The sequence below is a fragment of the Callithrix jacchus genome, chromosome 6, assembly GCF_049354715.1.
Source record: "Callithrix jacchus isolate 240 chromosome 6, calJac240_pri, whole genome shotgun sequence".
Lineage (NCBI taxonomy): Eukaryota > Metazoa > Chordata > Mammalia > Primates > Cebidae > Callithrix > Callithrix jacchus.
Window position 1 is genome coordinate 124,212,014 of NC_133507.1, and position 27,127 is coordinate 124,239,140.

A 27,127-nucleotide genomic window follows, 5' to 3' on the forward strand; every position below is an offset into this window, starting at 1 on the left:
CATCCTGGGGATGCAAGGCTGGTTCAAAATACATAAATTTATAAATGTAATCCATTACATAAACAAAAATCCATTACAAAGACAAAAACCATGTGATTATTTCAATAAATGCAGGTCTTTGACAAAATTCAGCAGCCTTTTGTGCTAAAAACTCTCAATAAACTATGTATCGATGGAATGTATCTCAAAATAATAAAAGCTATTTATGACAAACCCACAGCTATTATCATACTGAATGGGCAAAAACTGGAAGCATTCCTTTTGAAAACTTGCACTAGACATGGGTGCCCTCTCTCACCACTCTTACTCAAAATAGTATTGGATGTTCTAGCCAGAGCAATCAGGCAAGAAAAACAAATAAAGGGCATTCAGTTAGGAAAAGAGGAAGTTAAATAGTCTCTCTTTACAGACAACATGATTGGTTATTTAGAAGACCCCATTGTCTCAGCCCCAAATCTTTTTAAGATGATAAGCAATTTCAGCAGTCTCAGGATACAAAATCAATGTGCAGAAATCAGAGGCATTCCTATATACCAGTAACAGACAAACAGAGACCCAAATAATGAGCAAACTCCCATTCACAATTGCTACAAAGAGAATAAAGTACCTAGGAATACAACTAACAAAGGATGTAAAGGACTTCTTCAAGGAAAACTACAAACCCTTGCTTAAGGACATAAGAGAGGGCACAAACAGATGAAAAAACACTCCATGCTCATTGTTAGGAATAATCAATATTGTGAAAATGGCCATACAGCCCAAAGTAATTTATAGAATCAGTGCTGTCCCCATCAAGCTACCATTGACCTTCTTCACAGAACTGGAAAAAACCACATTTATAGAATTTCTTATGAGTGAGAGTTTTACAAAACTTCTGTAGTAATTGTTAAATTTGAAAACATTTCTGTAGTTTCCAAACTACTGGGCTTCCATTCCAGAGTGCTCTCATATTTATATGGTTCATCTACAGTTTGTTATCATGTATCTTTGAACATGTGTCAGACAAATGAAGATATTCTCTCACTCTGTACATGTATAGGAATTTTTAAAAAATGAATTAAGTATCAAAATGAAACTTATGAACTAAAAATATTACCACACATTTTAATTTATAAGGCTTATCTCCACTGACTTCTTACATATTTCAAAGAAACCTGGAAAAACTGAAGGCTTTCCCACATTTCTTAGAATTACTGGCTTTTTCTTCATTGCAAATTATTTCATGTCCTTGAAAGCAACTGGGAAAACTGAATACTTTACCAATTTTTTTAACATTCATTTTTTTCCCTAGTATGAGTTTTTCTAAGTTTTCAAAGGGAACTGGGAAAATTACATGTTTTCCAAAATTCCTCACAATCCCACTGTATGTTATTTCATGTGTTCTAATAGAACTAGGACATCTGAAGTCTTTATCACATTTCTTACATTCACACGGTTTTTTGTCAGTATGACTTCTTTCATGCTTCTGAAGGGATCTATAAAAAGTGAAGGCTTTACCACATTACTTATATTTAAAGGGTTTCTCTCCAGTTTGAGTTCTTTCATGTTGTGGAAGAACTGAATGATTTAGCACATTTTTTATAATTCTAAGACTTCTCCACTATGAGCCCTTGTATGCTTATGAAGAAAATTGGAAGTTGTAAAGGGTTTACCACATTCTTTGTATCTATAGGGTTTCTCTTCAGTATGAAGCATTTTACGTTGTCGAAGGGTATAGGAAGAAGCTAATAATTTATCACATTGCTTACATGTGTAGGGGTTCTCTGAAGTATGACTTCTTTCATGTTCATGACAGTATCTGAAATAAATGAAGTCTTTACCACAATATTTACATTTATAGGTTTTTTTCTCCAGTGTGAGTTTTCTAGTGCATATGAAATAAACTGGGGAAAATAAAGTTTTCCCCACATACTGTACATTTATAAAATCTGTTATCACTGTGCATTACCATGTGTGTTCAAACACCTATGAGAGAATTAAAGGGTTTCCCACATTGTTTATATTTATATGGCTTCATTTCACAGTCCTCACACTCAAATAGTCTATGTCCAGAGTGAGATGTAATATCCTTATCAAGAGATGTATGACATATGAAGACTTTTCCACACATTCTGCATACATATGGTTTTACTTCAGTAGAAACTTTCTTGTTCAGATTAAGATTTGAATTCTGGCTGAAGGTTTTTCTCCACATTGACTATTTTCTTTACCGTCACACAGTCTCTTACCATATGACTTAACATTTCTCCTATATTTTCTGACTTGATGATCAACATTCTGGTCTTCCCATTTGTTTTCTATAGAAGCAAAATTCCTGAAGGTTTCCAACATCACATCTCTATAGAATTTCTCCTGGGAAAAATCCAGCAACGCCCACTCCTCCTGGGTGAAGGTCACAGCCACGTCCTTAAAAGTCACTGAGTCCACATTCCGGCTTCCAGCATGCTCCAGCATCTTGGCCAGGGATCTCACAGGTGACAGAGGCTAGCACAGAACTACTTAAGAGCTGAGGAGAGGGAGCTGAGCTAGGAGTGCAGCCTAGAGACACAAAAAGAAGAAAATTTTATGTATTATTAACATAATATTAGGAAGAGAATTCTACATATGTGAGATGACAACAGCAAGGGGGACATATGAGTAAGCAGCATTTAATGAACGCATACATATATTTGCCAGGAATTATGTTAGAAGGTGTGTATGTATTATCTCTAATATGCACAACAGTCTTGCCAGTTATGTAAGTACTGCTTCAAAGATAAATGATAAAGCAGGGAATTCAGACTTGGGTTTCTTTCACTTCGACAGGGAGGTTAAAAAATGGAATTAGGAGAAATCTATTGCTCATGGAAGACTATACAAAGGGATCTACAGCAATAGTTTATACCTTATTTATTAATCTGATTCTGAAATTAAATGGAAATCTGGAAGATACAAATTTTCTTATTCACTGTTTGTGTTTATTGCTTACCAAAATAGCTAAACCAGATTAGAATAGATTTAATTAAAATTAACATAATTCCAAATACAGAGCCATTTAAAACTATTTATTTTCTTGTTTGATGAAAACAAATCGATACTTTTTGTAGATTTGATTAATCTGGTATCTCAATTTTGATTCTACTTACATAATCTCATAAACTTAGGAAGATTTCCTCAAGTGGAACTAAAATAAGTATAGGGAAATAAATCAGTTAGACATGGTGGCTCACACCTGTAATGCCAGCCCTTTGGGAGACCAAGGCAGGAGGATTTGTTGAGGCCAGGAGTGTAAGACTCCATCTAGAAAAAAGAAAAAATTATCCAGGTGTGATGATGTGTGCCTGTAGTTCCAAATATTTGGGAGGCTGAGATGAGAGGATCACTTGAGCCCACAAGTTGAAGCCTGCAGTGAGCTATGATGACACCATTGCATTACAGCCTGGGTGAAAGCAAAACTTGAAAGAGAGGAAGGGAGACGGGGGAGAGAGGGAGGAAAGGAGGAAAGGAGAGGAGAAAGGAGAAAGGAACGGAAAAAGGAAAAAGGGAGGAAAGGAAGAAGAGAGTGAGAGGAGGAGGAGGAAAGAGGAAAGAAGAAGGAAAAGAGAAAAGTCTTCCTTCAATATGACTAGTTCGTTCATTTAACCATTTATTCAGAAATATACTTTTGAGTTTCTACTTTGTGACTAGTGCAAATTTAGTAGGATTCATTGCTTTCACTGAAAAAAATAATTTATATTAAGGTATGCCCTGTGCCTCCTACTTGTCAAATCTGGGATAATATATGCACTAAATAATTACAGTAATGAATTATTTAACCATTTAGGAAGAAAATTTATGAGTTCATACCAGTGATTGATGGATGGATGGATGGATGGATGGATGGATGGATGGATAGATGGATAAAGAGAGAAGTGAAGGGTCTTGCTTACAGTAAAATCCCAACTGCCAATTATAGAGGGGATGCTGGAGTTGGGGAAAAAACAAAACAAAACATTTTGCACACATTGTAGTAAGATTGAATCAGGCAAGAATCATTAATGGATGTTAAACCCAAGGGGAAGTTTTGTTTGGGAGCATGGTGTGTGTATGGTTTTGGTTTGTTTTTTCGGTGGTGGTGGTGGTTTTTTGAGACAGAATCTTGCTCTGTCACCCAGGCTGAAGTGCAGTACTGTGATCTCGGCATACTGCAACCTCTGCCTCCCGGGTTTAAACAATTCTCATGCCTCAGCCTTTCGAGTAGCTGGGATTACAGGTGCGCACCACCACACCTGACTATTTTTTTACTTTTGGTAGAGACAGGGTTTCACCATGTTGGCCAGACTGGTCTTGAACTGCTGACCTCAGGTGATCCACCCATCTCAGTCTCCCAAAGTGCTAGGATTACAGGTGTGAGCCACTGTGCCCAGACATGTGTGGTTTTAAATTGTCTCCCCACAATTACTTATTACTTGTAATTAAAAAATTAGTAATGATTTTGGACAGTACTGGACCAAATAATCCAGTTGGTTGAATGATCAAAATTAACTGATCATTAGTAAGAAGTAGACGGGCATCATGTGCTCCACATGTGATAACCCCAAGAAGGCCGCATCATTGCTTACATGTTATTCTACCCAAGCATGCATAGTCTGAATCTAATTGTAAGAAAACAGCAAGCAAAACCAAAATAAAGAGCATTCTAATTTTAAAAAAGGAGGGCTGGAGGACAACCTCCTTTAAAAATGTCACAAACAGGGGTTATGGAAATGTTTCATATTAAGAGGCTAAAGAGATACTAAATGCAATACCTTACCCTGGCCTGGAAGCTGTATTGGAAGGAGGAAATGCTTACAAAGGATATTATTGGGTGAACTGACAAAACTGGAATATGGTTGATAGATTACACAGAAGTATAGTATCAGCATTAAATTTATTAAAGTTTATAACCAAACTGTGGTATTATGTAAGACTGTATCCCTATTAGTAAATATTCACTAAGATATTAAGAGATGAAGAGCCGTGATATATGTAATTTCCCCTTAAATGTTCTGGAAAATTTTATGTGTGACTATATGTATATATAAATATCTATTTATATATATATATGGAGAAAGTAAGCAAATGATAAAAATTTAGGAGGCTGGCTCAGTGGCTCATACCTGCAATCCTAATACTTAGGGAGGCTGAGGTAGGAGGATCACTTAAACCCAGGAGTTTGAGACCAACCTGGGCAACATAAAATCTTCATTTTCACAAAAAAATTTTTAAAAAATTAGTTGGGTGTGGTGGCTTATGCCTTTGGTCCTAGATTCACAGGAGGCTGAGGTGGAAGATTGTTTGAGCCCAGGAGTTAGAGGTTGCAGTGAGCTAGGATAGCACCACTTCACTCCAGTCTGGTCAATAGAGCAAGACCCTGTCTCTAAAAGAAAAAATTCAGGATAAAGGGTTAACAGTGAACTTGGATAAACTCTATTTGATGTTATTTGTTCTATTCTTATTGTTGTAACTTTTGCCAGAACTTGAGCTTTTTCCAAATAAAATTTAAAATTAAAAAGTAAGGGCTAGGTGTAGTGGCTCATGCTTGTAATCCCAGCACCTTGGGAGGCTGAGGTGGGCAGATCATGAGGTCAGGAGTTCAAGACCAGCCTGGCCAACACAGTGAAACCCCATCTTCACTAAAAATAGAAAAATTAGCTGGGCTTGGTGGCAGGTGCCTGTAATCCCAGCTACTTGGAAGGCTAAGGCAGGAGAATCACTTGAACCTGGGAGGTGGAGGTTGCAGTGAGCTGAGATGGCTCCACTATACTCCACCCTGGGCGACAGAGTGAGACTTAGTCTCAAAAAAAAAAAAAAAGAAGAAGAATTATGTCCTAGGCATGATGTGAGTACAAAAAAGAAGCATGGTTAAATCAACCAAGAACATAGAAAACTGAGATGCAAAGAAGTGTTTTACATCTCTCTCAGAAGCCAGTTTATGTGTAGCATCTGCTAAATGCTAGATGCTTGGCCCAGATATCAAATAATAATGGAGCAATTAACTATGCTATATTCTACAAATGATGTGAGACTAAAGTTCATTTTTAGCTCTACAAACTTAACTTATTGAAAACATGCAGTGCAAACTATTGTGCTTTAATTTTTATGTTCTAATATATGTAATAGTTCTCACCCCTTTTGTTTATGTTAGCATATTAAACTTTTATTACAAATATATTGGAAATTATGTTCATTTGTTATATCTAATACAGGGACTTTAGAATGAGTCATTGATCACAAATTGTAGAAGTGCATTTTTATTATGTTAATCAGGTGAGGATGCTTGTTTGTAGCACAGGTTGTTCAGATAGGATATAAGCAATCTATTAGTTAATACCATAATTTATAAAGGATGCACAAAATGGAAATAATCTCATGGAAAAACCTAACTGAAAGCTAAATTAAATTTATCCTTTTTTTAAAAAAATTTAAAATATTTATCAACTCAGAATGAAGGGAAATTTTATCCTTTTAAACTTAATTTTTCTACTACATGACTGAATTTTTAATTTGAAACTCCAGTGAATTTTGTATTGTTACAAAGACATGAAAATCTTTGATAATGTATTAATTAAATAGGAAGATTATTAATGTTCTAACATGTTATGTTTAAAATTAAAATAAATACAGCTGGCGTAATCATTGTTGTGCCTTCCACACACTGGAAATAGGCATAGATTTGGAAAGCAGTGCAGTAGCAAATGAGGTCTAATATGATTTCTAATGAATCTGGCTGGTAGATCCAGATCTTAGAACTCTTTATTCTGCTATCAGTGAGTCTAGCTATGCTTATCCTATGTGGTTTGTTCTATGGTCAGTTGACATTTCTTCTTAGCTTTGAAATAATTATGAGGAAAGTAGTTTCAATAGCTCAGTTACGGTCATTAAGAAGAAAGCATCTTAGACCAGTGCTTTATCAGTAGATTATATTTAGATGTACAGAATTTCTATGTGGCTGTCCTTTAGATATTTTATTTTTGTTAGCTTTATGTAGTAATTTTAAATGCTTTTTCAGGGAATGAAAAAATGTCTCTGATTTTTATAAATTTACCATCTACCAGTTGGCTGTATCATCATTATACTACTGTTTATTCTCCAATCTCCACACCACTGTGCCCATCTAAGAGATTCATTTTGTATTGAATTGAAATGTTCTTGATAAAAGCACATGCAATTTGTATTGGCTTTATCAAAACCTGCAGAAAAATGACATACATCAAAACTACTAGAATTGTCATTAAAAACAAAAGTAATTCCAGCCCATACTGGATCTGTATTCTCAAGATGAAAGAAGCTAATGTGGCCTCATTATCTATTATTACAAAGTTTCAGAAAGTGGCAGTGTAGCCTGGATTTCTGAAAAATTTCAACTTTAATAATATGCTATTTGTCTGAGTTTTCAGTTGAGCGTTACTGCTGAACAAATTCTTTTACAGATTGGAAATTTTAAGAGCTGGTTTCTTGTTTATTTTCTAGTCATTTGGAGATTTAACCTAGCTACCATGTTGCATAATTCAAAAAAATAAATCTTTTAATTGATGAACATTTAAGTTATTGGCTAGACTTCCTTTTCAAGATTATGCCAATCCTACAGATACATAGTTCAAGACACAAATCTAAAGTAAAATACTAAATTTGTTTTGTAATTGTTTTGTAATTGTACCATTTCTGCTTGCCCATGTTGTAATTTATTATTAACTTCTTTTTAATGATAGACGAATCCTTAGTACTGTGGAAAAGAGCAGACAGAAATATAAACCAGCTTCTCTCACAGTGGAATTCGTTCCTTTCTTTTATCGTAAGTAACACCTCTAATTTCTCTTGCTATGATTATCGTCTTATTCTGATTACTTTTTATTCTTACTCTGATTCTGATATTGATTCAGTTTTGTGAATTTATAAAATAAAAGTTGTAAGAACATGTCACTGGAGTAAGTTACATGATTTGTGTTTGGCTGCAATTATTGTACATGGTTTTATTTAATTTGCTGTTCTCAAAGTGTTTTTTCTTTTTTGAGAATAGCTGAATATTTTAATGATAGTAGTTTATTTTATTTCATTTTTGAGATGAAGTCTTGCTCTGTTACCCAGGCTGGAGTGTAGTGGTATGATCTTGGCTCACCACAACCTCCACCTCTTGGGTTCTAGCAATTCTTCTGCCTCAGCCTCCCAGATAGCTGGAGTTATAGATGTGGGCCACCACACCTCACTAATTTTTGTAATTTTTTGTAGAGGTGGGGTTTTGACATGTTGGCCAGGCTGGTCTTGAACTTCTGACCTTGGGTGATCCTCCCGCCTCAGCCTCCCAAAGTGCTAGGATTACAGGTGTGAGCTACTGCACGCAGCCAATGGTGGCATATTTGAGAACTTCAGAATTTATACTGAAAATAGGAAACTTGAGAGAGTTAGCCACTGTATATGTGACTTATATATGCCATCTTTCAAAAACACAGAGTAGTTTGCAGAATATAAAAGGAATGTTGTTTCTTGCCTATGTATTTCCTGTTCAAATTTGTCACTTAACATTTTGCCATATTTGCTTCAGTTCTTTCTTTTCTCTGTGAAATGAAGCAAGACAGAAATAGTCCTTTGTTTGCTTGCTGAAGATGACTACATTGCTGAATCTGCTTGACCACCAGTAGTGATACTGGCTTTAGCTAGGTAATGAAGCTCCACAATAGACCATCTCTGGAAACTGGCCTCACTTAAAAAATACAGGACAGGAAACCCAACATGCCAGTAGAACAGTAAAGGTGTTTCTAGTCAGCAGGAGTCCTCACAGCCATCCAAGGACTATTCTTTGGTCCTCTCAGTGAAGTTAAAAAGTCAAATTGGTGTATCAGGGAGCCACTTGGCTTAGAAGTAAAGTATCACATAGAAGCCTTTGTCTCTTGTATGTATAGATTGTGCACATATTTTGTTAATTTATCCCAAAGTATTATATATTTTATATGCTTTGTAAATGATTTACTCATTTTTTGGGAGAGTTGGGGTCTCATTCAGTTGCCCAGACTGGAGTGCAGTAGTACAGTCATAGCTCACTATATAACCTCTAACTTGTGAGCTTAAGTGGTCCTCTTACCTCAGCCTCCCAAATATATAGAACTATGGTGGCATATGCCACCATTCCTGGCTAATTAAAAAAAAATTTTTAATGGAGACAAAGTCTCACTATGTTGTCTAGGCTGGTCTCAGACTCCTGGCCTCAAGTGATCTTCCTATCTCAGCCTCTCAAAGTATTGGGATTACATGTAAGAGCCACCATGCCCAGCCTGATTTATTTTAAATTGTATATTTCATTTTTAAAACTAGTATTTAGAAATATAATTTGTTTTTACATATTGATTTTTATATCCTTGTTCTCACATGTGGAAGGGAACAATTCAGTCTTTCACCATTAAATACAATATTAGCTGTTTGTTTTTAAAATAGATGCCCTTTATTAAGTAGAGGAAATCTTATTTTAACCCTAATTTGCCAATAGTTTTTATTATTGAATGGACATTGACTTTTTTTAAAGTGTATTTTTACTTCATCTATTTGAGGTGCTTGTTAATTGGTAAAATACTTAGATTGATTTTCAAATATAAAACTAACATCATATTTCTGGCCTAAACTACCTTTGGTTGTGATTATATAATTATATTAAATTTTCTTTGTCTTTTCTTTTCTTTTTTTTTTTTTGAGAAACAGGGTGTTGCTCTGTTGTTCAATCTGGAGTGCTATGGTATAATCATAGCTTACTATATAGCCTGAAACTCCTGGGCTCAAGTGATTTTCCTGCCTCAGTCTCCTGAGTGGCTGGGATTACAGGCATGCACCATCATACTCAGTGTATTAGTTTATTTCCACACTGCCATAAAGTAATACCTGAGACTGGGGTAATTTATAAAGGAAAGAGGTTTAATTGGTTAATGGTTCTGGAGGCTGTACAGGAAGCAGGATAGCCTCTGCTTCTGGAGCTCTTATTCATGGCAGAAGGTGAAGCAGGAACAGGAACAAGTGTGAGAAAGTGGGGAGGTGTTACACACTTTTAAATGACCAGATCTCGTGAGAACTCTGTCATGAAAACAGCACCAAAGGGACTATACTAAACCATTTATGAGGGATCCGACCCCATGATCCAGTCACTTCCCACCAGGTCCCACTCCAACACTGGGGATTACAGTTGAACATGAGATTTGGGTGGGGACATAGATCCAAACCATATCAACTGGCTAGCAAAATGTTTTTGTAGATACGGGTCTTGCTATGTTACCTCCAGGCTGGTCTTGAACTCCTGGCCTCCAGTGTTCCTCCTTCCTCAGCCTTCCAAAGTGCTAGGATTATAGTATGTTATCATTTTTATGTAATACTACATTTGATTGGCTAATATTTTGTTTAAAAGTTTTGTATCTCTCTTCAAGGATGATAAGGGTTTCTAGGATTTTTTCCTTTATATATCTTGTATGGTTTTTGTCGTAGCTTGGATTATCATAACAAAATACTATACACTGGGTGGCTTAAATAACAGAAATTTATTTCTCACAGTTATGGAGGCTGGAAAGTCTAGCAGGGTTTATTTTCTAGGGAGATTTCTCTTTGTGGCTTGCAGATAGTAACCTTCTTGCTGTGTCCTCACATATTGGAAAAAGACTGTTGTCTCTTTCTCTTACAAGGGCACCTGTTCTCTTTGATCAAGGCTCTACTTTTATGACCTCATTGAATTTAAATCACCTCTTTAAGACCCTATCTGCAATACAGTCACATGGGGGTGGGGTGTTAGGGCTTCCACATATTAATTTTGGGGGTACACAGTTCACTCTATACCACCCTTTCCTTGCTCCACACCCATTCATGAACTTATTACATACAGAATACATTCTTTTCATCCTAACAGCCCCAAATGTCTTAACTCATTCTCACATCAACTCCATAAGTGTAAAGTTCAAAATCTTATCTAAATATCTAAATCTGATACTGGTGAGACTGAAGTTAAATTATTCCTGAGTTGAAATCCCTCTCCAGCTGCAATCCTCTGAAAATGGGTGAGTTATGTAGCCAGAATACAATGTTGAAACAGGTGTAAGATACACATTCCTATTCTAAAAGGGAGATAGAGGAAGGAATAAAGGGATAACAAGTCTCAGGTAAGCCTAAAACCTATTAAGGTAAATTCTCTTGGGCATTAAAACTTGAGAGTAGTCCACTTTGGTTTGATACTCTACTCTCCATGGCCACTGGGGGGCTAGTGTCACCCACCCACCCCAGCTCTCTGCAAGGGCCCCACCCATAACACCATCTGTGAGGGCAGCCCCACCCTTGAGGCACTGGGTAGGTCATACTGGCCCACAGAAACCTGACCTGTGGTCCTGCCCTTTGAAACCAAGGAAGAGGATACAGCCTTGCCTCCTGGATCTTTGGTGGGAGGGGCAGCCCTCATGATCTCTGAATTGCTTTTGGAGTTATTTTTATCACACATTCAAACTGAATAGCTTTATGGTCTGGTCTATGGAATCCAAGAAGTCCAATAGTCTACCTTCATTCCTTCCCACTTTCTCTGTCCCCTTTAGTTCAGAATGGTAGTGTCTTTTCTGGTATAATCCCATATCCATTCCTGGCTTCACTGAGCTGGCTAATTAGGTTCACTAGTTATACCCATGGTGTGTTTCAGTCATATCCTCAGTATTTTCTTCAGAACAAGCTTTTTGTGTTTGTTTTTTGTAATTTGGATAGGCTGAGAATTTTCTAAATCTTCAACTTCTGGTTCTTTTGGGCTTAACAGTTTCTTCAGTTTATTTCTCTCCTCATTTTACTATAAGCAGTAAATCAAGCTACTCCTTCAATAATTTGTTTAGAAATCATCTTAGCTAAATATCCAGTTTCATTGCTTGCTGCAAGTTCTGCCTTCCACAAAACACTAGAACACAGTTCAGCCAAGTTCTTTGCCACTTTATAATAAGGATCACCTTTCTACTAGTTCTCAATAACTAACATACTCCCTATTTATGTTTGAGAGCTCACCGGAATTGCCCTTAAGGTCCATATTTCTAGCATGTACCTCACAACTCTTCCAGCTTCTACCCATTACCCAGTTCTAAAGCTGCATCTGTATTCTTAGGTCTTTGTTATAGAAGCACTCTACTTCTTTGTACCAAAATCTATCTTAATCTGTTTGGGCTGGTATAACAAAATACTATTGATTTGGTGGCTCAAACAACAATACTGGTCATATTACATGAGTTAGGGTTCTCTTTTCCTCTATTTTCTGTGAGAGTTGGTTTGACAATGCTATTATGATTTTCTTAACATTCACCAGCAAATCTGGACCTGGAGATTACTTTGTGGAAAGTTTTTGTTTTGTTTTTCATTGAGACATAATCTTGTTGTTTTGCCCAGGCTGGTCTCAAATTCCTGGGCTCAAGTGATCCTCCCACCTCAGCCTCCTGAGTAGCTGAGACTATAGGCATGTGCTATTGTTCCTAATGTGAAAAGGTTTTAAATTATGGAGTAGATTTATTTTCTAGATAAAGGGCTACTCAGATTATTTTTTCTTGTGTTCATTTTTGTAATGCATGTCTTTCAAGGAATTTGTTTTTCATCTGTGTTGAATTTATTGGCATAAAGTTGTTCATATTATTTCTTCATGTATCCTTTTTAAATCTATGGACTCTAGATTGATGTCTCCTCTTTCATTCCTGACATTGATAATTTACATTTTTCTCTCTTCTTTTTTCTTGATGGGTCTAGCTAGAGGTTTTTAAATTATATTGATCCTGGCACATGCCTGCAGTCCTGGCTACTTTAGAGACTGAGGTGGGAGGACCACTTAGCCCAGGGGTTTAGAGATGTAGTAAACTATGAATTGCACCTGTGAATAGCCACTACACTTCAGCCTGGGCAACATAGTGAGGCCCTGTCTCTTAAAAAATTATGTTGATCTTTTCATTGAACTAGCTTTTGATTTCACTGATTTTCCTCTATTGTTTATTCATTTCCTTTTTCATTATTTTTTCTATTTAATATTAACTCCCTCTTAATTGCTCTTCTTTTTCTAGCTTCTTAGAGTAAAAGTTCAATCTTTAATTAGATATTTATTTAGACCTTTTCTAGAATGAACGTGAATCATTACTTTAGTTGTGCCCTACAGACTTTGATATGTTTAATTTTGTTAAATTAAAACAATTTTTTGTTCTTTTGGTTTAAAATATTTTCAAATTGGGGAAATGTCACTCAAAGGATACAAAATTTCTGTTAGGAAGAATAAATTCAAGAGAGCTACTACATAACATTGTGACTGTAGTTAGTAACAATGCATTGTATACTTAAAAATTGCTAAGCAGACAGCTAAGAGAGAGCTCACCACAAAAAAAGTTAAGTATGTGAGGTAGTATATATGTTAATTAGCTTGATTTAGCCGTAATGTATACATTCAAAATACCCTGTTGTTCACCATAAATATATGCAACTTGTATTTGTCAATTAAAAAAGATTAAGTTAATAAAATGAAAAGGAATATGTTGTTTAACCTGCAAATGTTTGGAGAGTGTCCTGACCTCAGGTGATCCACCCACCTCAGCCTCCCAAAGTGCTGGAATTACAGGTGTGCAAGCAGTAGTAGTGTCAGTGGGTTGAGGAATAGGTCAAAGGGAGACTTACTTTTCCTTGTCAGTTATTTTATGCTGTTTTTTTGTTGTCATGTGCATGTATAGCCTTTTTAAAAACAATACAACAATACAATAATTTCTAATGTTAAAGGAAAGGTTACTATTAGTACCAGAATTTTAGAATATTGGCTCTGAATATATTAGTCCAACTCATTCATTTTATAGTTGACTAGTTATGGTCAGTTTTTACTAATGAGAGGTAATAGTCTTAGTAAAGAGACATCTAGGCCGGGGGCGGTGGTTAACGACTGTAATCCCAGGACTTTGGGAGGCCAAGGTGGGTGGATCACCTGAGGTCAAGAGTCCGAGACCAGCCTGGCCAACATGGCGAAATGTCATCTCTACTAAAAATACAAAAATTAGCCAGGTGTGGTAGCAGGTGCCTATAATCCCAGTTATTCCAGTGGCTGAGGCAGGAGAATCACTTGAACCTGGGAGACAGAGGTTGCAGTGAGCCAAAATTGCTCCGTTACACTCTACCTTGGGCAATAGAGTGAGACTCCATTTCAAAGAAAAAAAAAAAGAGAGACATCTAATTTTATGCCAGTTTGGGTTAGTTTGTAGCCCTGTCAGTAGCCATGTGACTTGAGCCAAGATATTAACTTCTGAACTTCCTTTTTCTCATTTATAAATGGGGGCCAAATATCATCCTTATATGGAGAATTATGAGAACTAAATGAGATGACATAAATACCTAAAATGCTATCTGGTAGATGGCTTCTCTTTTCCTAAGACAAAATGCATATCAACACATTGCCTTTTAACACAGATTAGCCTTTTCACAAATAGTTCATGTTTGTATCACACATTCCTTAGAGATAAATCATATTGTCAAAGAAAATGTTATTTATTTATGTGTGTAATATATTTACAGAATGTTTTCAGGAAAGTGAACATCTCAAGGAGAGTCTTAAGTGTTGCTTATTGCATCTCTTTGGAGCCATTGTAGCTGGTGGGCAGGTAAGAAAAATGTTGAAATTTAGTGAATAAAATTATAATTAACAGCACAAAAAGCTTTCCATGGATTATTTAGTGTATTCTTTGTCTTTTTATAATTTAATTCACCATACAAATATTGAATTTATATATTGTTTTAAACGAATCTACTTTTATTTTCCAAAAAACCTAAGTAATGTTTAGCACTGACAATAAAATTACTGAATAAATAAGCAAATTTAACGATTTTTGGTATTGTAAATTTTTATTTATGTTAGCTTTCAGATACTAGTTTTTATTTCAGATGACAGAGGAAAGCAACCTTATCAGTTCACTTGATGAAATCAAACTCTAGTAGTTTTGTTTCTAAAGACAGGAATTTATTCACTCTTCTGTGTACCTATAATACTAAACGCATCTATGTAAGTTTATGGGTTTTTTTTTTTCCCCCAAAACTCTAGTGTTTTAAAATTTACAAAAAAGAATTTCTAGTATTTTTTTTAAGGTAAGCATCTAAGTACTGTTATAAACTTTTTGGTTTTTGTTTTTTGAAATGGGGTCTTGCTGTGTTACCTAGGCTGGAGTGCAGAGTCACAATCATTGGCTCACTGCCACCTCTGCCTCCCAGGTTCAAGTAATCTCCCCCTTCAGCCTCCCTAGTAGTTGGGACTACAGGCACACACCACCATGCCCAGCTAATTTTTTTATTTTTAGTAGACACAACATTTTTGCCATGTGGCCCAGGCTGATCTTGAACTGCTGGGCTCAAGCGATCTGCCCACATCGGCCTCCTAAAGTGCTGGAATTACAGGCATGAGCCCCCTATGCCTAACCACTGTCATAAACTTTGAATATAAATTCTAGTTGACAAAAGGATCATAGTTCAGAAAGTGCCTTCTTATACGTATGTTTTCTTAAACCACAGAATTTAGATCAGAGGTTCCTAACACTTTCTGTACTTTTTATACCATACATCCCTTTGGCAATCTGATAAAGCCCTTTGTCAGAATGTTTTTAAATGCCTGAAATAAAGGAAACCAATTAAACTGAAATGCAGTTACTAAAATATTAATAAAACAAATCTTTGACATAGTAATATGTGCTTTTTTTTCCTTGCATTTTTTTGATTATACTTTAAGTTCTGGGATACATGTGCAGAACGTGCAGGTTTGTTACATAGGTATACGCATGCCATGGTGGTTTGCTGCACCCGTCAACCCGTCATCTACATTAGGTATTTCTTCTAATGCTATCCCTCCCCTAGCCCCACAATCCCCGGACAGGCTGGGTGTGTGATGTTCCCCTCCCCATGTCCATGTATTCTCATTGTTCAGCTCCCACTTAAGAATGAGAACCTGCAGTGTTTGGTTTTCTGTTCCTGTGTTAGTTTGCTGAGAATGATGGTTTCCAGCTTCATCCATGTCCCTGCAAAGGACATGAACTCATCCTTTTATATGGTTGCATAGTATTCCATGGTGTATGTGCTACATTTTCTTAACATAGTCTATCATTGATGGGCATTTGAGTTGGTTCCAAGTCTTTGCTATTGTGAATAGTACTGCAGTAAACATACGTGTGCATGTGTCTTTATAGTAGAATGATTTATAATCCTTTGGCTACACACCCAGTAATGGGATTGCTGGGTCAAATGGTATTTCTCATTCTAGATCCTTTAGGAATTGCCACACTGTCTTCCACAATGGTTGAATTAATTTATGCTCCCCCCAATAGTATAAAAGTGTTCCTATTTCTCTATATCCTCTCCAACATCTGTTGTTTTCTGACTTTTTGATGATCTTTCTAACTGGCATGTGATAGTATATCATTGTGGTTTTGATTTGTATTTTTCTAATGACCAGTGATGATCAGCTTTTTTTCATATGTTTGTTGGCCACATAAATGTCTTCATTTGAAAAGAGTCTGTCTATATCCTTTGTCCACTTGTGCTTCTTTATAATAAATTAAATAAAAAAGTTATAACAGCAAATCTAGAAACTAATGTAATTTTCAAGAAGAAATGAACATAAATTATATTTTGAGAGACTGTAACAGCTATAATAAATGAAAATGCATATGATTTTTACTGGTGACAAAATCAAGTTTGTTTTGTTTTGAGACAGGGTTTTGTTCTGCTGCCCAGAGTGGAATGCAGTGGCTCTATCATGGCTCACTGCAACCTTGACCTCCTGGGCTCAGTCAGTTCTCCCACTTCAGCCTCCTAAGGACTACAGGTGCATGCCACCACACCCGGATAATTTTTGTATTTTTTGTAAAGACACTGTTTTGCCATGCTGCCCAGGTTGATCACGAATCCCTGACTCAAGCAACCTGCCTACTTAAGACTCCCAAAGTGCTGGGATTATAGGTGTGAGTCACTATGCCAGGCCAACAAAATCACAAGTATTATTTATACTACTGTGCTTTTGTTACTTACATTTAAATTTCAAGGAAATACTCAATTTTAGAGATTATAAGAAATTAAGATATCTAGTTTTTCCCATCCGTGTTTACAGATCTCCTTAATTCCCTCCCCTCTATCCCTCTGTTGCTTTCTCTTAGGTTGAAAGTTCCTATTTTCTCTTTTTTAAGTATCAGTGTTTTCTTTGACATTAAACATTCTCTTACTAACATCAGTGTACTATGTTGTTAATATTGTTGTAATAAATTACATATTATTATTTTAAAAACTTAGAAACCTGTATTTTTAAAAACGTAAGTAAATTTTATTTAAAGATACAAAATTATGCCAATAATACTCTAGGTATGTTACCTTATTATTTGGGGCATTAGGAGGAAATTCTTGTCTACCTCCAGGAAGACATCATGAAGATTAATGCTTAGATATTTATTTGAGTTCAAGAGCCTTTTATAAGGCTCTTTAGCTTATAGCTGTAGGGAACTTTTAATCTTCTAGCAGTAAGCAGTTATTTTTGTGATAATTTATCATTTCTTATTCTGCTAGAACTTTTAATCTTCTAGCAGTAAGCAGTTATTTGTGTGATAATTTATCATTTCTTATTCTGTTTGGAGATTTGAGAGAGTATAGTTTTTGTTTCTCAAGTGAACTTCATAAAAGTTGACTTTATGTATTTTGGGGATTTCTTTTTAATTTAATATATCAAATTTAGATATTTTATTGAGTATTAATTTTTTAAATACCATTATGAGTTTAAGAGTTTCTGATCTGTTGGTACTGATGCAATTCCCTTGTCCTCCTTGTTTTTGCTCTGTTTTGTTTTCTCTCTGTATTATCATTTTTGTTTTCATTGAATGGCCCTTATGCTCAATGGCCTTTTTAAAAAAATTTTTTTATTCATTTTTACCTTTGTACCTTGTTAGCCTCCAGAGCACTACTGAAATTTCCTTCTCTTTTTGTTTGTCCTGTCCTTTTTTTGGTACCTTGCCAGAGTTGCTAGTTAGGTTTTTTGGTGGACTGTGTGACCTTCTCCTTTTCACTCTAGTAGAAGAAAAGAGTCTCCTTGTAGTGAGACAGGTGGTGACCAGAATCTTATTTTCCAGTTTAAGTGTCCTTAATCATGTTTCAGTATTAGCTGATTTCCTTCTTTTGGGTCATTATCTCCCCATTTCTATAATTTCTTTACTACACTTAAAAAGTGTATGAAAATGGAAGTGGCATTGTTATGACCAGTGTAGAAGTTGATTGGATCTCCTTCTCTTTTTGAAAACACAGATACTTGTTCTTGTTAGTGCCTCGGGGTAGTCAAGCCCCAAGAGACCTCCATAATGAAACCTAACACTGAAATCAAGTAGATATTGGAAGTCCAATTTATTACTTTATATACTAAAAATCCTTGTTATCCAGGCATAGTTACAGTGGGATTTATATCAAAGTTAGAAAGTTGTTTGTTGAATATGGCATTAGTATGAGGACATTTAGATGAATTGATTTCCGTGTTTTACTGGTCACCTTGACATATAGCTACCAATTACTTAGTGCATGGAGTTTGAGAAACATGTTTGTAGAATCAAAACCAAACCAGTCATCTTATATGTTTAAATCAGTTGTGATGAATTTTCTGTAACCAACCTGGAAACCTGAGTGAGACTTAACCAATTTGACGTTGTTTTTTATTTGTTTGATTTTGCCTAAGAACTCCAGGTTTAGGCAGTTCTCGCCTGGTAGAGCAGCTCAGTGAGAACATCAAAGACTGAGGTCCTTTGATATTCCTGTTCTTTCTGTACCCTGCTACTTTAATCTTGGACTTATCGCTTCATGATATAAAGGTGGCTCTAAGCATTATGTCCATATTCTAGGCAGGAAAAGTAAAAGGACCAAGGGCAAAGGGTCCTTCCCTTTTTATTTGTAAAGTGATACCCTCTTTGTAGTCTACTTCCAAATATCCTTGACCAAAACTATGTCACATGGCTACCCTTAGCTGGCTACCCTTTTCTTCCTCTCAGAAGTAAGTTTTCTAAGAGGAAGGATTTAATATATATGAACCAGTAGCAGTGTCTATCAGAGTATCTGTTACAAATTTTTATGTGTTTATTTATTAAAAGAAAGGATTGGCCAGGCACAGTGGCTGACACCTGTAATACAGCACTTTGAGAGGTCGAGGTGGGCAGATCACCAGAGGTTGGAAGTTCAAGACCAGCCTGACCAACATGGAGAAACCCCATCTCTACTTATAATACAAAAATTAGCTGGGCGTGGTGGCACGTACCTGTAAAACAAGCTACTTCGAAGGCTGAGGCAGGAGAATTGCTTGAATCCTGGAGGCAGAGGTTGCTGTGAGCCAAGATTGCACCATTGTACTGCAGCCTGGGCAACAAGAGCAAAACTCCGTCTCAGAAAAGAAAAGATTGCCTGGCCGGGCGCGGTGACTCAAGCCTGTAATCCCAGCACTTTGGGAGGCCGAGGTGGGTGGATCACGAGGTCAGGAGATCGAGACCATCCTGGTCAACATGGTGAAAGCCCGTCTCTACTAAAAAATATACAAAAAATTAGCTGGGCATGGTGGCGCGTGCCTGTAATCCCAGCCACTCAGGAGGCTGAGGCAGGAGAATTGCCTGAACCCAGGAGGCGGAGGTTGCGGTGAGCCGAGATCGCGCCATTGCACTCCAGCCTGGGTAACAAGTGCGAAACTCCGTCTCAAAAAAAAAAAAAGAAAAGAAAAGGTTGCCTGCAGATGTATTAAATTCTCATTGTTGCACACATAGAGTTCTCTTCAGTTAGGTTTAGGTTTCATTTTTATTGTCTCTAATGTTTCAGAGGAATGCTTTGCAAGCAATTTCTCCAGCCACTATGGAAGTTCTTATGCGAGTTTTGGCAGATTGTGATTCCTGGGAGGATGGAGATCCTGAAGAAGTGGGTAGGAAGGCAGAACTAACTCTGAAGTGCCTTACACAAGTGGTACATATCCTTCTCAGTAGCAACTGTGATCAACGTCAAGTGGAAACTAGTACTATTCTGGAGAACTATTTTAAGTTGCTAAATTCAGATCCTTCAGCTTTACCTAATCAAAGAAGGTCCAGACAGTGGGAAAGCCGATTTATTGCTCTACAGATCAAAATGCTAAGTAAGTATTACATAATGACAACTTTTTCTAAGTCTGTTTTTTGTTTTCATATCTTCCACTTTCTTTTGAAATACAAGGCCATTTTATGGAAACTCTTGATTATTTAATTCAGATATTATGTGGCTGCTTAGACTTTGACTTCAAAATAATTTATATAGAATTGATGTGTTTCTTACAACCTCTTTGCTTTAACAGTAACAAAGTCAAGTCTCTGTATTATTTTGAAAGTGTAATCTCCTAAAAGCATCAATGTTAAAAAGAAAACTATGACTTTGAAATTATAGGAAAAGTAAATTTTTAGAAAGCACCATTTGTAGTAACCTATGGCAAAGAGTCACATACAATAAATTTTGTATGTGCCTCTGTAACATCTCTGTAGAAGTCACTTCAAAAATCTGCCCTTTCTCGGCTGGGGGCAGTGGCTCGCCTGTAATCCCAGCACTTTAGGAGGCCTAGGTGGACAGATCATAAGATCAAGAGATCAAGACCATTCTGGCCAACATAGTGAAACCCCATCTCTACTAAAATACAAAAATTAGCTGAGCATGGTGGCTCATGCCTGTAGTCGCAGCTACTCGGGAGGCTGAGGCAGGATAATTTGCTTGAAGCCGGGAGGTGGAGGTTGTGGTGAACCGAAATCGCGCCACTGCACTCCAGCCTTGTGCCTGGCGAAAGAGCAAAGACCAAGACTCTGTGTCAAAAAAAAAAAAGTCCTTTCTCTAGAGGGCCTCTGTTTTTGTTTCTTTTTTTCCTCAGTGTGTGTGTGTGTGTGTGTGTGTGTGTGTGTGTGTGTGTGTGTGTGTCTTTGTTTCTCTTCCCTTCTCTTTGTGTTGTTTTGTCAGTCTGCTTATCTTTGTCTCTCTGTTCTGCAAGCTCCCTCACTAATATGATTTCTTATTGTATTCCCATGTAAGGTGGTTAAATAAAATATTAATAACTGATAGTTTCTTACAGAAATGAAATGTTTTCATTAAAGCTAAACTAGGAAAATTCAGTGAAAAGAAAAGTTCTTTATATCCTGCCACACAGACATAACCAACATTAATGGTTTGGTATATAGTTTCTAGAGGCATACAAATGCTTTTATGTGTTTGTGTATGTCAGTGTCATTTAAAAAATATTGAACACCATAATTGTTTTAAAAATTAAAAAGAAAAATGTTTGTATGATCCCAAATTTTCACTTTTGCATGGATGATTTTCTTTTTATTTTCCTAGATACCATCACAGCCATGTTGGATTGTACAGATAGACCTGTTCTTCAGGCTATTTTTCTTAACAGCAATTGCTTTGAACATCTCATACGACTGCTACAGAACTGCAAGGTATTTTTCTATTATTGTTGTTGTCTTTGATTTTAAGAAGATAGTGTTTTTTGTTTTGTTTCATATTTGAGCATAGTTTTACTACTAATTTTTATACTTAATCTCTGTTTGCATAATCACATAACCAAGTTTTCTCTTGAATTGAAACTAGTATTAAATCACTTGAAATTGTCAAAATACTTGAAAGGTAGTCAAACTGGAATTTCTTTGTATGGGAAGCATTTTGGTTTATGAAGTATATTATTTTCATTCCATCCAGGAATATCCTTGAGGCCCTGTAGGTCATTAGTTGCGCCTGAGCTCTTCTATTTGTGCCTGAGTGTACTAAGATGAGTATTTGAAAAACAGTTGTTTCTCATGGAAACACTGTCTTCTATCTATCACAGTTTGTAGACTCCAAGTTACATATCCTATAAATGCATGCCACTGATTATAGTGAGTATTATATAAAACATGTAGATTTCTTGGTGCAAACTGATTACTCCAACTCAAATTGTATGTCATTCACTGAATAATGTTTTTATATAAGAAATAACCTTCATTTTTTTTTGTTTTGAGACGGAGTCTTGCTCTGTCACCAAGCTTGAGTGTAGTGGTGAAATCTTGGCTCATTGCAACCTCCACCTCCTGAGTTCAAGTGATTCTCATGCCTCCACCTCCCGAGTAGCTGGGCCTACAGGAGCAGGCCACTGCGCCCAGTTAATTTTTTGTATTTTTAGTAGAGATGGGGTTTTACCATGTTGGCCGGGATGGTCTCGATCTCTTGACCTCGTGTTCTGCCCACCTTGGCCTCCCAAAGTGCTGGGATTACAGGTGTGAGCCACCGTGCTTGAACAAGATATAGCTTTTTTTTTTTGATACAGAATGTCACTCTGTCGCCCAGGCTGGGGTGCTATGGCACAATCTCAGCTCACTGCAGCCTTTGCCTCCTGGGTTCAAGTGATTCTCCTGCCTCAGCCTACTGAGTAGCTAGGACTACAGGCACGCACCTCCACACCTGGCTAATTTTTGTATTTTTAGTAGAGGTGGAGTTTCACCATGTCAGCCAGGATGGTCTCCATCTGCTGATCTCATTATCTACCTGTCTTGGCCTCCCAAAGTGCTGGGATTACAGGCGTGAGCCCCTGTGCTCAGCCAGAAATAGCTTTTTAATTAAATGATTTATTTAATGAATATTTATTGTGTACCAATTGTGTATCAGACACTTTTCATTTGATGTCACAAAATATATGTTGTCCTCATAATGACCACTTTATAAATTAGGCAAGAAGTTTCAAAGCGAGGGTTTCAGTTTAGTTCTTTTTGACTTCAAGTCATTTGTTCCTAACTTGTACACCATGTAATGACCCAAAGGATGATTTTGGGTGTTTATTTCCATTCTTCTCTCCAAATATGTGATATTTTTGCATAATTTAAATAAAGCTCATAAATGATTTGGTGCCCTGTCAGGGTCAAATAGCATTTTTAAAAATTATAATTAAAGTAATACATGCTCATTGTAAAATGTAAACATTGATAGCATATTGATTCTCCCATACAATAATAAATATATTAATTCCAGAATGTTACTCATGGGGGAAAAGTGGTAATAATTCCCACACTTCCTACTGTAAAAATATGTATTTCTATTAATGAAAAACTAAGATCCTACATTAAGCTGAATAGTATCAATGGAATACATTTATAAATATATTTTGATAGCTCAAAATCATATTATAGCACTAATACAAAATTTTGAAGAAACCAACTACTTGATAACTTTTTCATTATCAGTGTTAACCTTTTCTGCATTTATTCAGAGGTTGTGGAGGTTAATGCAGACTTGTAGAAACGTTAATATGTTTGTAAGTGAATTTTACACAATGTATGTACCATTGTTATTTTGTAACAAAACAGTATTTTGATGCAAAAATATGAAATAGGAAGAACACACTTCTTGAAACATTAAAAAAATTTTTTTTTAATTTCTAAAATGTCAGTACACTCATCTTCTTTTCTATATTCATCTTTTTTTCTGTGTATCACTGTGGCCACTTGTTAGTCTTTCTGGAATATTGCCCTTTCTAAAAATGCTGGCATTCCCTGTTTTGTTCTAGGCTCTTTTTTCCAACCTTCTTAATGTCTCATCTGCATATGTGGCTTTAGATATCATCTATAATATCCACATTTTTTGTTGTTAGTTCAGCTTCCTTAAGGAATTCTACTGGAATGTCTCTCAAAAATATCAAATTTGTTACATCTAAAATGGAACAGTTCATCCCCTACTCTTTTGTCTCCCATTTCTTGTCTTATCCCTACAGCTGCTTAAGTCATCCAGGCTGGAATAAAATGGTACCAGCTCAGCTCACTGCAACCTTTGCCTCCTCGGTTCAAGTGATTCTTCTGCCTCAGCCTCCCAAATAGCTGAGATTACAGGTGCCTACCACCACACCTGGCTAATTTTTGTATATCTATTAGAGACGGGGTTTCACCATGTTGGCTAGGCTGGTCTTGAACTCTTAACCTTAGGTGATTGGCCCTCCTCAGCCCCCAGAAGTGCTGGGATTACAGATGTGAGCCACTGCACCCAGCCTGCTTTTCCTGTATTGCTAATTTCAGTCAGAGACACCGTTATCTTCCCAGTTTCTCAAGGGAGAAACTTGGAAATCAGTCTCAAGTTTTTGTGATCTCTCATCTCCCACATCTGCTTATGTTACCAAAATTGACAATTTCATGTTTTCTCCGTTTTCATTCTTTTTTTTTTTTGAGATGAAGTCTTGCTCCGTCACCCAGGCTAGAGTGCAGAGTGCAGTGGCATGATCTTGGCTCACTGCAACCTCTGTCTCTGGGGTTCAAGTGATTCTCCTGCCTTAGCCTCCTGAGTAGCTGGGATTACAGGCACCTGCCATCATGCCTAGTTAATTTTTATATTTTTAGTAGAGATGGGGTTTCACCATGTCGGCCAGAATGGTCTCCATCTGCTGACCTTGTTATCTACCTGCCTCGGCCTCCCAAAGTGCTGGGATTACAGGCGTGAGCCACCGCACCCAGCCCCTTTTCACTCTTATCCCCTTCTACACTGAAGTTAAAACTATCTTTTTGATACGTTAGTCAATGTCATAATTGAATTGAATGTCATCAAAATTCTTTGTTTAAGATGTCCTCTCCAAACCATTAAAATATTCTAGTGATCTTAAAATCTCTTTACCATGACTTGTGAAAGGCTGACATCTGACTCGAGGCCTGCCTCTTAAGCCTTTCTTACAAAGACCCTTATTAAACCCTTCATGTTTTCTTATTCATTCTTTTCTGTCTACTTGATGCTTTTATAGCTACTTGAAATAATTTCTTTCCTGTTCTTTTTAAAAAATTACTACATAATATTTTCTGGTGCTGCTAGGTCTAGATAGATACATATTTTTGGCCCCTGTAGTATCTTTTACAAATTTACAGGGTGACACTTAAACTTTTTGTGTTTCATATTCAACTGTGGTCTATTTGAAGCCAAGCAGGCTGACTTTAATCTCTTCTCTCCCATCATTAGGTATTTGGCACATAGTAGAAGCTTAATAAATAAAGCTGAATTGATTAAATTTGTGGTTGGTTGCCTTGAACAACAGAATTATATTAGGGTAGGGGAGCAGAATGAATATCAGAAATAAAATATATTTGGTTTAAAAATTTGCCTGGCTGCACAACTCTCTCCCAAAGAAGGGGCATATAATGCTTTTCCTTGTCCCTTTCCGTCTTTACTTTATGGCCAACATTTTATAACCTAAAACTCAAGCTGATTTTAAAAGTATTAGAACAACTACATCATGGATTAAATGATATAAACTACAATGGGATACTATCCTCCTTTTATGTATAAATTCATTACAAATGTTAAATTATTTATGATATGTATTGGAATAGGATTAATTTAAAAATTAGGATTCATTACAATTTTTTTCAGTGCCAATAATTATTTATTTATTTATTTATTGTATCTTCCCAGGGAAAGGAGGAGGGAAAGGAAAAGAATCAGCATGTGTATTACAAAATGATTAGAAAATAGGAAAGGAAGTAACTGGTATAGCAAAATCAACCATCAAATAAACACACCTCATTGATGGGGTCTCCAAAGCCAAAAGGAGCTCAGTCTCCTGCAGTTCAGGAATGAGGTGAAGGGATCAGGAAGAGAACAGACGGGTACCCTCCCTCTCTCCCCATAATTCAAGATTTCACACAAAGCTCTGGTTTCTAGTAGTAAACATGGAGTTACATTCTTCTATCTCCTATTAAACAACCTCTGGCCATGACCTAAGTTTCTTATATCTGCATAAAAGTTTCAGAGTGACTTGGATATACATTCATATTCCCTTTCTTGGCCTCCTGACCCCACTTTCTACATGGAAGGCCCTCAATTGTTTCTGTCTGCTTTAAGATTAAAGATGAAATAGGCTTGATCCATCTGAAATACAGCAGTGTCTTAAGTGTTTGGCATGAATCACATCAAGAAAAAGTCTTGACTGGAGAGATTGGAAACAAGGGATGGATGGTTCCTGGTTTCTTCTGGGTTTTCGCATAAATAATTTAAGAGTTGCAGAGATGCCCCAAGAATTAACCATGTATGTGTCTGTAGAGTACAGTGGCGCAATCTTGGCTCACTGCAACCTCTGCCTATACCTGTGTGGCTTTATCAGTTATAAAGACAAATACAATGATAAAACCAACATCTCACAGGTGTAAAGAATCTGCTAATTGGCAGGGCGCAGTGGCTCATGCCTGTAATCCCAGTGCTTTGGGAGGCTGAGGCAGGCAGATCACGAGGTCAGGAGATCGAGACTATCCTGATTAACATGATGAAACCTCATCTCTACTAAAAAAACAAAAAATTAGCCAAGTGTGATGGCATGCGCCTGTAGTCCCAGCTACTCGGGAGGCAGGAGACTCACTTGAACCCAGGAGGCGGAGGTTGTAGTGAGGTAAGATCATGCCACTGCACTCCATCTTGGGGCCACAAAGTGAGACTCTCTCTAGAAAAAAAAAGAATCTGCTAATTACACACTTATAGGATCATAGATAGGGTCATCTGTAGGATACAATATAGTTCCTACTAAAATTTATTAGCATTGGTTTTTCTTCAGCATCTGAAACTCAGATATAATAAATTTCTAATATGAATAACATCTTTTTAAAAAATACAAAACTGTTTGTCATAGCTATTATGATGGTGAGCTAATGTTTGTTCTTTGTACTGTGGTATAACCCAAAGTTTCTTAAAATTTTTGTCTGGAAACTTGCTGACAGTCTAATGACTTTTAAAAATTAATTATTTGATACCACCTGTCACATTTTATTTTGAAACAAAAATGCTGGAGAAGAAACCCCTATAAAGAGGGAAAACTGGCTGGGCGTGGTGGCTCACACCTGTAATCTCAGCACTCTGGGAGGCCAAGGTGGGCCGATCGCTTGAGGTCAGGAGTTTGAGACCAGCCTGACCAACATGGAGAAACCCCATCTCTACTAAAAATATAAAAATTAGTTAGGTGTGGTGGTGTGCGCCTGTAATCCCAGCTACTCAGGAGGCTGAAGAATCATTTGAACCTGGAAGGTGGAGGTTGCAGTGAGCCATCTGACCACTGCACTCTAGCCTGGGTGACAGAGTGAGACTCGATCTTTAGTAATAGTCTTCCTTATTTCAAGAATTTTTTTTTGTCAGAATC

The 27,127-nt window shown here is 36.7% G+C and overlaps 1 protein-coding gene across 17 annotated transcripts in view; it reads left to right on the top strand.

Moving 5' to 3' along the window:
- NBEAL1 (neurobeachin like 1) overlaps positions 1–27,127 on the top strand; it is a 209,242-nt gene that overhangs the window by 42,774 nt on the left and 139,341 nt on the right. For 14 of the 17 annotated variants that reach the window (XR_013519063.1, XR_013519064.1, XR_013519065.1 and 11 more), the window contains exons 7-10: positions 7,710–7,792; positions 14,515–14,600; positions 19,810–20,116; positions 21,334–21,440. Coding sequence is in view for 14 of the 17 variants with exons in the window: in XM_035305358.3 (XP_035161249.3) it covers positions 7,710–7,792; positions 14,515–14,600; positions 19,810–20,116; positions 21,334–21,440 (583 nt within the window). In the remaining 3 variants the exon portion in view is untranslated. Of the gene's footprint in view, positions 1–2,317; positions 2,475–7,709; positions 7,793–14,514; positions 14,601–19,809; positions 20,117–21,333; positions 21,441–27,127 lie in introns of those variants that run through there. The other 3 variants (XM_078328238.1, XM_078328239.1, XM_054257808.2) reach the window with 2 other exon arrangements.